Source organism: Notolabrus celidotus, chromosome 17 (assembly GCF_009762535.1).
Source record: "Notolabrus celidotus isolate fNotCel1 chromosome 17, fNotCel1.pri, whole genome shotgun sequence".
NCBI classification, from domain to species: Eukaryota; Metazoa; Chordata; class Actinopteri; order Labriformes; family Labridae; genus Notolabrus; species Notolabrus celidotus.
Window position 1 is genome coordinate 9,253,785 of NC_048288.1, and position 17,373 is coordinate 9,271,157.

Consider the following 17,373-nt stretch of genomic DNA (forward strand, 5'->3'; position numbering starts at 1 on the left):
ACACTTCTATTGTAAGGGTTTATGGCAGTGTCTCCAATGGACATATATGCGGTGATCACTCAACCCACAATTCGATTAGAATCCCGATTTTTGGTTCACGATACGATTCACGCACGATTATCTTATGTTTTTCAAGAAAACTGGATTGAACTCAAAATTTAAATGACTATTATTTTGTTTGAATTCCTTTTGTAAACAAATAAATCCTTTTTCATTTTTAAGGTAAGGCAAGGCAGCTTTATTTGTATAGCACATTTCACACACTGAATGTGCTTTACATTAAAACATTAAAAGCATTGGAAACATTCAGACAAGCAAAAAGAGCACAATTAAAATGACAAATATAATAAAACAGAAAAAAAAAGGAAAATTGGAAATATCTTAAAAGTAAATTTAAAATTTGCATTTAAAGTGAGTTAAAATAAGCTAAAATTGGAAGGCAGTGGCAAATAAAAAGGTCTTAGTCTTTGATTTAAAAGAGGTGAGAGTTGGAGTAGACCTACAGCTTTCAGGGAGTGTGTTCCAGATATGTGGTGCATAAAGACTAAACGCTGCTTCACCATGTTTTGTTCTGACTCTCTGGACTGAAAGCAGACCAGTACCTGATGACCTCAGAGGTCGAGATGGTTCAGAAAGTAGCAGCAGATAAGCAATGTATTTTGGGCCTAAACCATTCAGTGCTTTATAAACCATCAGCGCGATTTTAAAGTCTATTCTCTGACAGACAGGAAGCCAGTGTAGATATCTAAGAACTGGAGTGAAGGTGTGTTGTAACTCAAACAAAACCACTGCACACTTTTTTTTAGAACTTTGCAAAAAAAACCTAAGAATGACCGTACAACAATACCTTGTTGGAAAATTTCAGAACAATTATTAAGAAATGGAAAGTGAACGATTCCCAAATGAAAGTATTATAATATAATACTAAAACAAATAAATTAAACCTTTTTAAATAAACAAAAGTGCAGCTTATGCTCCTTGCTTGGAATTAACATGTTTTCCTTCAGGAATATCAGGGAAAGCCAAAACGCTGCCGTACCTTAGACTGTAAACACAAAGGTGCATCCTAAACTGCTTGGTCTTCACCTGTTGTTGCCATGTCTGTTCTGCTCAACTCAGCAAGTGATGAGAGAGCAGCGCAAAAGACTTAATGATGTTGAACAAGCGGAGTGTTTAAAAATATGGCAATACGAATATAGTTGAATCGATTTTAATCCAGCCTAATTTGTATTTTTTTTATTTTTTACCATCTTGTGATATATCCTTACATCCCTACTAACCTGCCTAAACCAACGAAGAAGACAGAAACACTTGAATTAGCACTTGGTATTGAGCTTGAACAGTTATACTTTCAGTTTATACCATTATTCAAAGTTATTTTAAATGATACATTTAAAAACAAACTTCTGCTCCAAAATAAACAGACATTCCCCAAGTACTTTTCTTTTATGTGTTTATTACTGTGCAGGAGTACAGGCCTGTTAAAATGCAAGGAAAGTCAAAGCACTGTGGATTTTTACAAATTCTGTAAATGAAGGCAATGAATAGAAAAAAACACACAATCCAATAAAAAACAATCCACAACAATCTGACAGGTAACTGTAGAAGCAGACTTTTTTATACAAATGTGACCTATAAACCATAATAATCTATTTAGTGGTCGCTCAAGTAGTTCCCTATTTCCAGTTTAGTTATAATGAATATGATACATTAATTAATTTTACAATAATTACATGGACTAACACACTTTAATCTTACTGTGGAATGGTGTGATTAGAAGTCCGGTGAGTATTTCAAGTTTCTCAGTAAACTGCGTTGATTTCATTTCAGGGATAATTTGAAGGCTTTAAAGTTAAAGGCTCAACCAGAAACTACCAGAATTATAGACAATGGCTGTCCTTTATTCTTAAAAATATCATCTGTTATGCAATTATTGATATATTTATGTATTTATATAAATACAAAATTGTAAAATATAAAGATTTTCTGGCACATGTTGTTCCATCCAAAATCAATGTAAGTGCTGTGTCCTCTCAGCTGCTTGCTTTGGCTTCATAGAACAAGTTCATCCATGGTATAAGTTCTTCCCTTTAGTCAAAAGAAGTTATGACAGTTAAGGCGAGTGAGGATCTCACTGGGAATGTTTCATAGGAAAGAGTCATCAGAAGGCGGGGCGTAAGAAAAGCCCACAAAGGCGTCGTCTGCCTCCATTACACTGGCGTTAACGATGGAGTGATCGTGAGACCAGCAGATGGAGTTGGGGACCATCTCTTCGGTGAACTCAGGATCGAAGTTTGAGATATCACAGTAAGAGCTCTGTGAAAACATCAGGGGAACACGGAATTTAAAAAGTGGTATTATTAACTAAGAAACAGTATAGCTGTGTTCATGAAGACTTCATCTGGTGATATACAGTAAAGCAATGATGCTAGTGACCTTACAAAGTACTTTAAACTGGAATAAACAGCAAGTCTGCAGCTTTATAAATGAAAAAGGAGTTAAGATTGAACAACTTAAAAAAAATTCACATTAAATCCTACACTGAGTCAATAAAATTAATTTTATGAGATAGTTTTAAGTTGATACTTAATTAGACTACTTCCACTTGAAATCACCTGTGGAATTTAATGCAACCAAGTACAACAGCACTGCAATAAATTATTTATAATGTGGTTTTTCCAATGCACCAGTGGTTTAAGCATATACAGAGGCTACAGTCCTTATTGAAGTGGTTGCTGGTTTGACTCCCTGCCTTGACCCTTTGCTGCATGTCGTCCTCTACTCTCTACTCCCCACATTACCTGTCTGTCTTCATCTGTTCTATCAAATAAAGGCAAAAATGCCCTAAAAATATAACTTGATAATGAAGTTTTTCACAGAGTAGAGTGGTGCTACAGCTACCACTATCCGTTTCACCACTATCTTCTCTCTATCTCTTCATCTCCCTCTATCCCTCTCTCCAACTCGGTCCCAGCAGATGCGTGTCTAACATGAGTCTGGTCCTGCTGGAGGTTTCTGCCTATTAAAGGAAGTTTGTCCTTGCCACTGTAACTTGCTACATGCTGCAAAGTGCTCTGCTCATGGTGGATTAAGATCAGATCAGACTGAGTCCTGTCTGTAAGAGGGGACTGGATCTTATCCTGTCTTGATGTTGGGTCTTTGTTAATAATATAAAATAGAGTACGGTCTGGACCTGCTCTTCAGATAAGAGTCTTCAGATAACATTTGTTGTGATTTGGCGCTATATAAATAAAGATTGATTGACTGATTGATTGAGTGGTGTTCACTAAGCAAAGTTGTGTGTACACTATAATGAATTTAATCTAATTGTAGAGGTGTACTTCATTTCATGATTTCATTTATCATTTCATTTGTGTCCAATGATGACAAAATAGCTCTACCCAAGAAACAGTACTGAAAGCAAACAGATATATTATTGATTTTGATACCAGACTCTGCACATACATCAGTCTGTTCTGTGAAGCTCAAACATGCAAATGATGTATTTTGAGAGGAAAGGGAATCACTCTAGATTACAATTTAGAATATACATGCAAATGATTTTTGTTAGAGCCAGAAACCAAGAATATTTAAATGAGATCAAATACAATATATACATACATATGTCACCTTCAAGTCAAGCCCCTGTAAAATACTTAAAAATGTAATACTTATAAGACAAGAAAGTAATATTTACCACATTGGGTGTAAACGGGGGAGGGATCCTCTTCTGTTCAAGGTCATCCCAGTTAATGGAGGAAAAGAAACAGTGTGCTTTGATCTCATTCTGAAAATGCAGAAAAAAATAACAGTCTTATCACCATTTGGCATTTACAAAATGTTGGCTTAAATATCCGATTTAGTAAAGGCATCAATAACTTCACATCTCTGTTAGTAATATGACTTAATGTACACAGACTGGCCACCAGAGGGAGACACATAAAAGGTCAATTCTGCTTTAATGTGGTGTCTGTAAGCGGGCAGTGCATACTCACAAAGTCATCTCTGGAGCCCAGCCTGTGCGTGCCATCTTTCTCCAGCAGAGCCTGGAGGAGAGACCAGGCTGTGCTGGATGCACCGGGACGCATCGCCAGCGGCTTGTGGAGGATGTTGTCATACATTTCATGTGTGTCCCTGCTGTAGAACGGCGGCTGGGATAAAAGAGGAAAAAGAGAAGTAGAGGCATGCAATTGAGTGTGCGCCAACACAGTGGCTCTTGAACGTTCAGCACTTAAGCAAACGACTAACTTACTGCAGGTTAACAGCAATTCAATGAAACTGAGGGCAAGCTGTATTATCTAAAGTTAATGCTGCCAACACCAGACAATAAGAACTGTCACTGCAAACTGTGAACTCAATGTTAAAACTCACCAGACCGAAGAGCATTTCATACAGCACTGAACCCAGACACCACCAATCCACCGTGTTATCGTACGGCTGTTTCCTCAGGACTTCTGGAGCCAAGTACTGGACGGAAAGATCAAAGAAACATAATAATATAACATTTAACTTCAACGGTTTGGCCTCAAATACACCAACCAAATGTATATGTCAACTATTTTTGAGCAAGTTTTCCTCTTTGGAAAGTGTGACTCATATTCCTGCACATACAGAACAGTAGCCCCTACACAGAGTACACACTTTAAAAATTATTAACCACACTTTACTCCAAAACTCTGTAAATGATAATTACTTTTTGTCACTTCTTTGGAACACCCTGATGCAACATTTTCAGTAATCAGTCATCGCATTCATACCTCAGGTGTTCCACAAAATGTCATGGTGGTGTCTGTCTGGGAAATGCCTTCCTTGCACAATCCAAAGTCGGTCAAAATGATATGCCCCTTTAAAGAGAGCACACAGAGACGTTTTTAGACAACATGTGCCACACAAGCAGCTCATTATCCTCAGGGACTGAGGAGTGTATTGTTGCACAGGAATGCTGGCTGCAGCGTTGCTCAGTCGGTCCCATTCACAGGTCCCTCACTCTCCCAATAAGTCCAGGCAGGAGAATCATTAGTAAGACCTAATCGAATCACACGCTCGCTGTCCAGTTGGGACAGGAAATGATACTGCTGTTCTCTGGTGGCTCAGATTTGAGGTGGTCTCTTTGGTGTAGATTTAGTATGATTACTGTTGTTGCGAGTACAAATACTCTAAACAGCTGTTTGATCAAACAAGAATACTCACTTCATGGTCGAGGAGGATGTTTTCTGGCTTCAAGTCTCTGGAAAAATAAACAAAAATTAATGAATCAGACCCCTTCGCAGAAAAAAAAATACTAAATATAAAAATATAACATTCTCTTTTATTAAATATACTTCTGTGAAGTTGTCCTGCCTCTGTTGATTTAAATGATCACTGTGACATCCCTACAACACCAGGAAGACAAATCTTATGAAGGATGCTAAAAAATCAGCCTTAAAAAAACAGATTTTTTTCTTTTCTGATGGATAGATTACTTTATTCATCTACAGATAAAATAAGATAATTAGAAATGTAACTCCTAAATATCCTGAAACAAACACTAAATGGAAACTGTTGTCCTGAAGACACATTCTAGTTTAATGAGATTAACATCTCATATCTTCAGTTATATTGCAACTTCATAACCTTGGAAAGAAGTTGACTTCTTTGTCTCATTTGGGAAGTTTATGTCCAAAAGGCTTCAAGTTAAACAAGTTCTCATTTTTTCTCAGCTGATAGCAGACCTCACAGACTGACTCTAGTTTGATCCTTAGGAGCACTTGTATAACTTAACACTTTGCATGTGTTCACTGAAATGAACCCCTGAACATACCTGTAAACAATGTTGAGAGAGTGCAGGTATCCCAGCGCACTGGCCATCTCAGCGATGTAGAACTTTGCTCTTGGCTCTGGAAAGGTCCGCTCTTTTTGAAGATGGAAGAAAAGCTGAAATGAAAATGTTTCATTTGATTACTGTGTTTGATTGATTTCCTCCTGTTTCATACTGTTATTATCAATCAATCATGTTATGAAACTGTCTCTATAACTCCTCCTGTGTATAGCAGTCCTTCATCTGGTTAATGTACAAATAATGTTCACTTTGCAGTTTAAGTATTGATCTGATTCCATTTACATGATGCTAATCGTATTTAAAAGGGCATGAGCCAGATTTTCTTGTACACAGATTTGAGTTAGTCACTCTCACGCAGTCAGTCACACATGGCAGCTTTAAAATGCTGATCTCAATTGAAGGAGATCAGCAGGGGAAGTTCTATTTAAAGTTCATTTTGGAAAATGTCATGACCTCAGTAAGATTTTCACACAGAGGTGAGTGTGCTGCAACAGAGTCGCCAGAGGAAACTTTTATCAAAGCTTTTTGATACACGTTTCTGGTGTTACTGCCATCCTCAGCTCTCCTTGACCTCGTGACTCTTATCCGTGTGAACGCTTTAATCATGAGACTGAAACGACTCACTTCTCCTCCATTGACGAAATCCAGGACGAAGTACAACTTGTCCGTTGTCTGGAAGGAATAATGAAGCCCGACCAGGAAAGGATGTTTCACGTTCTTCAGCAGAACGTTGCGCTCCGCCATGATGTGTTTTTGCTGAGTAGGAGAAGTGAAAAAGTTGAGTGATTCTAACTGCAGGCTTGGTACACAGACAGTGTCGGGTCATATGTGATTTTAAAATTACCTCTTTTCTGTTGAGAATGACCTTTTTCTGTAAGACCTTGACTGCATAATACTTCCCATCGTTTTTACGTTTTGCAAGGAAAACCTGCATTGTGAGGAGAAGAGAGCAAAGTGAGCATTGCATCAGCAGAGTTAACCAGTGTCAGTCCTGATCAGACTCTCACTTCCTGCATAGAAATGCCAACACATGCAGAACTAAAACTAACGGCCACCCAGGGAGAAACACAACACAGAAACATTGTGTGACGTCTCTAAACATGAATGTTGTAATCCGAGACCAACAGAAATATGTCAGTCAATGTATTACTTGTTGTTCTGTAAATCTACTGAGGCCACATAATGAAAGTATTACGTTGAAGACAATACTTTATCCTAGCAGCTCTATGAAGTAGCTTTGTCCACATCAGAGTTCTCACACAGAGATAGAATAGAAAGTGACATTCACATTCACGTGCTGTATTGTTCACATACCTTTCCAAAACTTCCCTTTCCTATGACTTTCAAGAAGTCAAAGTCTGTGGGCTTAGCGCTGAAAAAGAAATGACACAACATTAATCTCACTGATGGATGAATGTACTTCGTGTGATGAGAAAAAAAGCACTCTTTTTATGATTTATAAAAACAAAGAAGGAAGTTGTTTGTGCTTTGAAAGACTTTCTTTAATTGTGTTTGAGTGGTGACATACTGTGGGTTTCCAGAGGGTCCCAGGTTTATGTTTCTGGAGGTAGAGTTGTTCTGTAAACCAAAAAAAAAAGACAATATTATCAAGATTAGCTGGGAGATGTAACCACAGGCTTAAACTGAAAACACACTTAATGCTTATTCACAGCTGATCCATGGAAACAGTCCTCATCTGTGTGACAACACTGACACAAGGGATACCTGTTGACAGTATGTATTTACTTTGAGTCTATTAAGTCCAAACCACACCTTGGGATCCGAGGCTGAATCAACATCTCTGTGGCACAGCCCAGTCATTACACAAACAAAGGTGGAGGACCTAACTACCCAAAGCTCACTGAAAAGTGAGGTCAGTGCAAACATAGAAAAAAGAAAGTGATGAATGAAATCCAGCTGATCAGATTCTTACTTTGTCATCCTCGTCCTCAGAGGCATCTGAAAACTGCTGCATTTTGTCCATCAGTAGAAAGGTCCTCACGTCTGGTCTGTAAAGAACAAGAGGGACCAAGCAGTTATAGAAAAGGAATGCAGCAGCTTCAGTAATGTCTTTTTAAACGACTGTAAGCTAAACAAACAAAACTGATCTAAAGCTCAGGAAACAGACAGCTGAAGCCTTCATCTCAATAATTCAGACGTAGTGAGACATAAGGACAGTAAGGACATAACACCTACTGGTTGCAAAGCTGAGGATGTGAGACGAGCCGCTTTATGAACTCATGTAGACCAGCTCTTCTCTGCTTGATGAACTCTACGGACAGATGGAAAAAAACTGTTGCTGAGAAAATACATGAATGTGATAGTGATTGTGTCTCAATGGTAACCGTCGCTTACCAGGGTCAAAATTGTCCCCGAATATCCTCTTGGCAGGAATTTTTAAGTTCATAGATGGAAACTGTTTCCTTAACTGTTTTGAATGATAAGAGAGTGACAAAGAGGATCAGGTAACAGCAAGAAACATCTCTGGTCTGAGGTATAAAATTAGTACCAGTGGCAACATAAACCGCACATGTAAAACCAGTGAAGAAGACAAAGTGAGGTTACATAATACAGGAATCAAAGACTTTTGAATGGAGTTATAGTAAGCAGAAGATATATAAACAACATCTCTCTGACACTCACTATGTTGTAGAGTTTATCAAACTCTGCGTAACGCCTGAAGACGAACCACTCCTGCTGTCCAACGTTAACTATCACTTTATAAACCTGGAAAAGAGAGGGAGAAGCCATGTAAACACAAGAGTCAGTTTGCAATAATATACACTAATAGATAATAGATAGGGGGACGTACTGTGAATCGCTTCTTCTTGTCCCTCTGCTCGTTGTGGCAGGGGATGCTGACACTGGGGTGACTGCATTGCTCCTCCATCTTGGGGGCTCTCGGCATTTAAAGGTGCAAGGTCAGAGAGTAATGTGTCCTCCTCAGGGTAAGACTTCAAGTGTGCCACTGACCCATCTCCATCCTGGGTCACTGCTGCAGAGGAGAAGAGAACAGAGCGCTCTGTTATTCAGGAAGTCAGTCAGACATCTGCCTTTCAGTGTATCTGCTGTGGATATCTTAAGATAACTCTGACTGGCTGAGCAGATTTTATGAATCAATGTGAATCTTCAGTATGGTGTTTTAAGTATCTTGATATCTAAGCCATAAAACAACCTCCAGCAATAACAGAAGCGTATTCGTCAATCCTTCCCTTTATTTTCATCCTAGTCATGCAGGAGTCAGAAAATCTGCTCTGCTCTAGTTGTTACATGATCGTTGTTGACACGCAGGCATCTCACAGCATCAGAAATCCCTCAAGGAAATCCCCCATGTTTCCCTGTTCTATGTTGTGTTCTCAAATCTATGAGCAGATCTACAGACGCCATCAATGTGCGCTAAAAAATAAACTTTTAAATAAGATTTCTGCTTCGTAGAGCAGTGCTGCTTGAAGATTTGGACAAGTGGTTTCTGTGCTTCCTCGAGGGCTGCAGATCGTAGCGAGAGAGAACAGGCAACAACAGTAAGGTCAGTGAGCTTCAATATGACAGCAGGTGGGCTCCCTCCCCCCCAAGCAACAAGTTAACTCCCTCCTTCCTCTGAGCATGAGTACATCATCCTCCCTCTCATCTGACACTCCAACAGAGATCACATCCTTTTTGGACATGACTCTTTTCTGATCAAACTCCCTCACATGAGAATAACAAGCCTTTTTCTGTCCGTGTACTCATCTCACACATACAGCGTGTAAACGTGTGCTCGTTCAGATCTCACACTCACTAACATACTAGCTGTATTAGTCATGCTGTGGCTGTGACATTCTCCCTGGTTCCGGTCAGTGGGAAGGTACTTTTAAATAGACGTCCAGTGGTCTTTGAAGCTGCAGTTGCACAATAGGTCAAGAGTAAGACCCCCGGAGCGGCTCTTCCTCAACATTCAGAGAGGGAAACAGCTCAGTGCTGAGGTGCAGACTCGGTCCTTTGACATCTAGTGTGAGAAGAGATGAAAATGAAACGAGTGTGTGTTGTGTAAATGCTAAACAGTGCATGTGACTATCTCCTTTCCTCTCCGTGAGTTATGTAATGTCTGTTTCTTTTACAACAAAGCTCTTTGTCAGTCGCTCTGACTCGTCCATTGTTTCATGCGAGTGAGGTCAGCCTAGCTTGTTATGTAGTTTTTGTCTTTCTAGGCACAACCGTTCTTACTGTCGCTGCTGTTTGCTAATAACACACGGAAAACCTGCTTTGGGTTGAACACTTCAGTCTGCGTATTGATCTTGAATGCATCCTGGAGGGATATCTCATTCGGCTCACGTCGGGGGTGAGGGTAAGGCAAAAAAGGCCGGCCCTCTTTAAAATGCATGTGTGCATTCAGGAAGACCTCCATATCCTCTTTATCACCAGCCTCTATTTTCTCTTTTGTGTCTACTTTTAACCTTCTGTTAGTTTCACTTTCAACCACAATCAGTGAGACAAACCACAGACTAACAACGTGAACATTCCCCTTTGTCACAAGTGTCAGGAAATGTTAAAACAAAATGAAGCTGAGGGTGTGTCTTCATCAGATGAGTTTTCTGGCAGTAACAACTTAAGGACATCATAAGCTTTAAAAGGCCATGCTGCTACATTCCTACTTCAAACAATGACGATCAAACAAAAATATGTTTGCTTGACAGATAAAAAGATGATCAAACTGCTCCTAATGAATCTTATGTGCTTCATCACGCAACAACCTCTGACGCTGAGAACGAAGCCAGTCCAGAGGTGCAAAAATAGTTCCTCAAGTGTCTCCAAAGGCGGAGGAGTCCTCATGATGTCCTGTGTTAACATGCCCATGTTTTACATACACTGTATAAAACATGAATGTAGTCTAATCTATCTTTCAGTCAACCTAACAAGGGGCAAAGAGGCAGAGCTGAGTCGGGCTGTAAGCCTCTTGACATACATCTATATTTTGCACACTTGCCAGTCAACTTAGCCGTGCCCCTAGTTATGCAAGTCTATGCAGAGTTCTTACCATACCATCTTCAAAACGGATGAGTAATAAGAAAAAATCCCCACCTGTATGAATAAAGAAATTAGCCATTCAGACCAAACCAGTTTTTGCACCAGGTTGTAAACATGTTAAATGTTTCTGTACAGATGGGCCCTTTCCTCTGGATGTTAATAAACGGGGATTCTTGACCTTTTGGATGAAGCCTCAAGTGAAGACTAGAGGAACTGCAAAGTTTTGTACTTCTGCACCGGCTTCATTTATCAGCGCTGGAGATTGTCACTTGACTTCTTCAGTAGAAATAAATGTGTTTATAGCAAGCAGCAGCCTCCTGTCTCAAAATATGAAGCCCATGAAGAAGTGTTAAAAACTGCAATTCATTAAGCGTTCACTTAAGGCTGGCTAAAGAAACACCAGAAGACACATACACACACATTCAAAGAAGACGATCTTTGAAGAAGCAGAAATAAACATGTTTACAGCCTGGTACAAAAAGCGTCTTCGTTCTAATTAGCTCATTTCTCTATCGGCACACACTGTATGGGGGGTGAATTTTTTTCTAATGCGACAGTTCAGGAGATATTAAGATTACGAGTTTTGCCCATCTAAGGACATGGCTGATTTGACTGACAGGCATGAACATAGTAGCTGTTGGCAAGGAGGCTCAAAGCCTGCCTCTTTACCTCACACTAACTCAACAGACGTTAGGTTGAGTTCAGTATTTCCAATATGGCTCCTGCCGCCAATTGGCTTCAAAACAGATGGGTGACATGACAGATACTACCTCCATTATTTACACAGTCTATGGTTTACAGTCTGGTACAAAACACGACTTTGGTCTAATATTTCATTTCCTTATTTGTGAAAGCTGCACAGAGTTGAGCTTCTGTAACCCACCTGTTTTGATTTCACTAAGGTTAAGAGTTGTGCATAAAATTACGCAGCATTATTGGCACGGCAGGTTGACTAACAGGTGCATTGTTGCTGTTTGTCATGGGGCTGAAGGACTGCCTCAGCTCCGCCTCTTTGTCTGTTTCTGGATTGACTGAGCATTATCTTTTTTTTTTAAGTTATATTTTTGAGCTTTATTTGCCTTTATTGATGAGACAGCTGAAGAGAGACAGGAAATGTGAGGAGCAGAGAGCAGGCGAAAACATGCAGCAAATGGTCGTGGCCAGGAGTCGAACCGGAGACCTCTGCGACGAGGATCGTAGCCTTTGTATGTGGGGCGCTTAGACCACCAAGCCACCAGTGCCCCTTGACTGAGCATTAGCCCACCATCATGGGCTCCATAATGTCTCTCTAGAAACCAATGGGTAACGTCACTGAGACTCTGTCCATGTTTCAGACAGTATTTGGGTTTGATTGAGAAATCTCTTCAGCTCTTATCGAACTGAAAGCATAAAAACACAATGACTGTGGAAACTCCAGCAGCATGAAAGAGGCTGGTCTGAGTCTGTGCAACAGTTCCTGGTCCACACTTCAATGTCTGGCTGTTTCCCCGAGCTGCCTCACATCTGCACATGCTTTCATGGTTAATGGGCTCTACACGTCAGTGGGTAGGACTCGCTTTTTAACATTCCAGACATACCTTCGTCCAAGGCCGGAAATGTAACCTACAACGTTTACTACAATGTACATTTTCAGCTGATAATGCTTCTCCTTTACATGGAATGCTGCAGCTCACCACACCCACCCACAGACATTGTGAAATGTGTGATACGGGCATGAGAACAAATGACGGAAGAGGCATATTGAGTGTAAAAAGATTGATGATAAGCACACTCTTTAAGCCCAGTGTGAATCTGCATTCATGCTACAACATGAATTAACTTGTGCTGACAGGCACAAATATGCCAGACTACTACACGGGTTCAGAAATAGCAGTCTTCCTGCTGAGCTCAAACACACATCCTCGCCAGTGGATATCCTATGAGGATGTGGAACCCATTTTTTTTCTCATTTTCTGTGTGTGTGTGTGTGTGTGTGTGTGTGTGTGTGTGGGGGGGGGGGGGGGGGGGGGGGGGGGGGTCTGTCATGCGTGACAAGGAATATTAGCAAGAAAACAAAGCAGAAGTCAGCCGGCATTGCTAAATTTGATGTGAAAGCCAAATCAGGCGTGCGTCCAGTGGTAAACAAAGACCGATGAGAGCAGACATGGTTGTGAGATGACCACACAGAGATCTGAAAGGGAAGGTAACTTCTTTCAGATGAGCTGTGCGATCAGACCTTTATAAAGACAAGCTTTCTTTAATGTTACACAGATACAATCAGGTTCCCCTTAAATGTTTACACTTTGATAAATACCTGATGTGTTCGTTATGTTCGTCTCATTCAGGATTAAACTGAACACAAACATCATTCTAGTTCAGAGGTGTCTCATTGTAATGCAACACAGACAGATCTCTGATTGAGGAAGTGCAGCTGGAGAAGTGTGAGGGGCATGAACTCAGTCAACCCCCGTGCATTCGTGCAACCGACCTCAGCATCTGGACAAATTCCTTACCTAACCTGACCGTCCAGACAGTTCACAGGCATCCCCCGTGTGCAAACTGTGGAGCTGACTTCCTTTTTAGACACAGCCTGTGCGCTGACAAAATTACAGGTTGATCACCAGGAGGAAAAAAGGCACTGCACGACAAGTCTGCGAGCAAATGATGTGCTTCGTGTGACTGTTTGATCCATCTTGCCATTTTCAGTTTCACAACACAAAACATGTTCTTTGTAATCACCCTTTACTTTAAAAAACTGACAACAAACTTCCTCAAGTCACATCAAGTGGAGTTCAGCATGTTTCAACAGAACAAAGTAACAGAGTCAAAATACTGTGAGGAAAAAGGATCATGAAGAGATGATCAAGAAAAGCTTCCTTCTTGTTAACAGAAATGTGTACAGGTCTCAATTTGCTGTCAGCTAGGTGAACATACTTCCATACATTTTATGTACTCCACTTTCCCTTCATAACAAGGGTTTGGGTTGTTTTCTTCAGATCACGACTGATTTATATTTTCTGGATATTTTCTACCTTTTTAGTCTCAAGTTTTATTCTTATATTAGTTTTCATTCACCTTACTTCATTTATTTATTATCTAGTTCAAATTTGAGTTACTATCTTATTGTTATAATCTTATCTATGTTATTATCTTATCAATTTATTCTATTTTGGTGAGTTTAATTTCCTGAGTTGAGTTTTAAAATATTATTCTACCTCCAGTGTTTCCTCGTTAATAATATTCCTTATTATTGATTTATTTTACTTTTACCATAATTATTACTATCTATGCATTTATCATGTTCATAACCTTAGGATTGTGGGGTGGGTTTAGGGTCAGGTTCTGATTGATTGATTGGTAAATATATTTCCTCCTGATAAAGGAAGAGATCATTTTCTGGCGGTCTGTAAATTAAAACAATAGCCTGCTCTCTGTGATAGGTCAGCTGCTGTTGCTCACTCAGGTAAGTTGTTTTGTGCTTTTAAACTCTAGGGACGTGATTTATGATGATCTTAGTCATGATGACAAGAACTTTAATGAACTCATGAGCACAGGGAAACAGAGTAAATACATAATGAACAAACACACGTCTGCTCAGGACCTCTGTAGTAACATCATCAACTGAGGAAAGTCATGTATTTTGTGTCCTATGTCTGTACTTACTAAACAGCTGTATCAACATCTAACGTGGGAACACTTTATGAGGTCTACAGTCAATTACATGGACATCATGTACCTGGAACACAATATTAATAAAGCCCTACCTTTTGGTGTTTAATTATGGCTGAGCCGTTTGGCAAGATCACCTCTGTTTTCACCTGAGGCTATGTGTGTACCTGAACCGGGACAGCTTCTAAATCTCAGCACAGATCACGTGTATTACAGGAATAAAGCATACCTTCACCAACCGAGGAGGGCTGGAGGAGGGAGGAGGGAGAGCACACACACACACACACACACACACACACACACACACACACACACACACAGACACACCATACCGACAACCACGTACACAAACCTAATGAAAGGTTTGACATGCTCTAACAAGCTCAGGTGTGTTTAACAAAGTGTAAACACTACAGCAGAAGTGGAGCCAGAGCTACTCATACTGACGTTTAGAAACATGGTGGTAAACTTTACCTCGTTAATTAAACTTCCGTTAACCGTGGTTTCCAAAAAATGACAAAAAGTTAATGTTATGTAATACTACTACACACTTCTTTAACTTCAACATTTACTATAAAACTCAGTGTATTAGATTTTGACTCACCGTGGGTCTGGGTTATCAAACAGGGAACACGGTGACGTTTACGTGAACATCACGTACCGTACAGTGTTCTGATGTTCATCGATGTTGATCCGCTCAGGATGTTTCACTTCACTGTCTAAACCGACACAACATCGAACATCTCTCTCCTACTCCTCCGGGTAGAAATCTTCAAACTTCCAAAACTGAAAGTGTGTTTTCTCGCTGCCCAAAAACAGCGTCTGTCAAGTCAGAGAAGCAGGAAACATCAGTCTTTCCTGGCCGTAGAAAGTTCCAATGAAATTTGTCACGGGACCGCACAACTGTCTGCAACGACTACCAAGCGTCAGCTCCATGTCCAACACCACTTCCGGTTCTGTTTTCCAAAATAAAATTACAACAAAAGTAGAGAAGGTGTCAGTCAAGCGGCAACTTCCGGTCTAAAAATATGAGACCAATGCGGAAGTGTTATAAACTGCAATACATCGAGAATCCGCCTGAGGCTGGTCGCAGAAACACAACAGAAGATTTCGAGTTTTTGCCGAAATAAGGACATGACTGATTTGACTCCAGGAAGGGAACACATAGCTGTTTGCTAGGAGGCTCAACCCCCGCCTCTTTACTTGACACTATGCCTGGTTGAGTTCCGTATTTCAAATTTTAGAGTCTGGTTCAAACTTTTTACTACTGAACATTTTTGTGATAACATAATTTTTTTGCACATATAAATTAAAATGTGCCGGTGCTTGTTGATGGAATGTCCAGATTTTTAATTTTTGTTTGTCCTTCTTTTTTATTTATGTGTTTTCTTTTATTTACTTGTTTGAAATTAATACATAAAATAAAGACGTTTCAAATCCTTGGTTTTATTTTGTAAAGCATTGAATCAATTTCCGGTGGTTTTGTTGTTCACTTGACAAAGCCACTTTAAATTCATGAATGACAACATCGAGAAGTCAAACAGTGTCACCTAATGGTAGACAGGCACGGCCTGGGAAATGAATCAACAGTCTTATTTTACTGCTGGAAAAATGTGAATGAGTTATGTACAACGTATTATTAAGTATGACGATGGCACTACTATGAAAATATTATCATATAATACATTTGAAATAATGATTTAGGAGTATTGAGTGTGAAATTATATCTCAGCATTATAGATAGTTAATAAAACTGACAAACTCAAAGTAAGAATATGGTTTGAACATTTTATAAAATATTGTCTACACATTACTATCTTTTTTCAAAGCTCAAACAGACACATTGAGCAAGTTATCCAAGTATAAAAGGGCTATGTATCTGCTTGGAGTAAATAATGTGCAGGGGAATAATCGTCAGAAATGTTGTGATAAATCAATAACAAGTTTTTAGCTGTAAAAATGCTCAGATGAAATAAAATATCCGAAAATTCTTATTTTAAGCATGCATGAATTAAACTGTTAAACAATGCATTTATTTTAATCAGTAAAGGGACCATGTGCAATATTCAACAAACATATTGTCATTTGATGCACTGTACAGCGTTTAAGCTAATTCTAATATTCAGTGTTTTGCAGGTCACAATTAAAACACACTTAGAATGACTATAAAACAGCAGACACCAAGTTTTTGCCCACAAGGTGTCAGCACAACTCTTTAAAGGACCTGCATTATAAACTGTGGCTATGCAGTGACCGCCTGTGAGAGCTAAAGGGAAATTATATTGTGAATTTGTTTGAATGATTAACAAATTGACTCTAACTTTTGTATGAATCACTATCTGTATGGTAGAGTCATGAGGGAGTAGCAAGGTTGCATAGTTAAAAGATTTTTTTTTTTCTTCAAGATTTGTTTTTATTGGCAAAACGCAAACTTTAAAATACATGTCCATTATTTCAAACATAATCATATGTATGCATATATATACACTTACAAAAAAGAAAATAAATAAATAATAATAAACATAATGATATATACATACATACATAAATTGAAATAATAAATATATATATATATACTGTATATACTACATACATACATACATACATACATACATACATACATACATACATACATACATACATACATACATACATACATACATACATACATACATACATACATGCATGCATGCATGCATACATACATACATACATACATACATACATACATACATACATACATACATACATACATACACGCATACACGCATACACACATACACACATACACACATTAAAATAAAATTAATATAAAAGATAATAACATCAATTAAAATAATTGTGTTGATGTACTTCTAATAAGTAAACAGGTTAATAGCTGAATAAAGCAATGAATGTAACAA

General features: G+C 39.0%; 1 protein-coding gene across 1 annotated transcript; it reads right to left on the minus strand.

Annotated features, from left to right (window-relative positions):
* Nucleotides 1-1,436: 1,436 nt before the first annotated feature.
* On the minus strand, nucleotides 1,437-15,402 carry sgk3 (serum/glucocorticoid regulated kinase family member 3). Its single transcript, XM_034706938.1, has 17 exons — nucleotides 15,075-15,402; nucleotides 8,631-8,813; nucleotides 8,462-8,545; nucleotides 8,174-8,246; nucleotides 8,015-8,090; nucleotides 7,752-7,827; nucleotides 7,347-7,396; nucleotides 7,133-7,190; nucleotides 6,663-6,746; nucleotides 6,443-6,574; nucleotides 5,801-5,913; nucleotides 5,191-5,227; nucleotides 4,758-4,844; nucleotides 4,372-4,467; nucleotides 3,996-4,151; nucleotides 3,698-3,787; nucleotides 1,437-2,316 (listed from the first exon to the last, which is right to left on the minus strand). Exons 2-17 carry the CDS (start codon nucleotides 8,724-8,726, stop codon nucleotides 2,146-2,148), a joined length of 1,479 nt encoding a protein of 492 aa, XP_034562829.1. The 5' UTR covers nucleotides 8,727-8,813; nucleotides 15,075-15,402; the 3' UTR covers nucleotides 1,437-2,145.
* Between the last annotated feature and the right edge of the window lie 1,971 nt (nucleotides 15,403-17,373).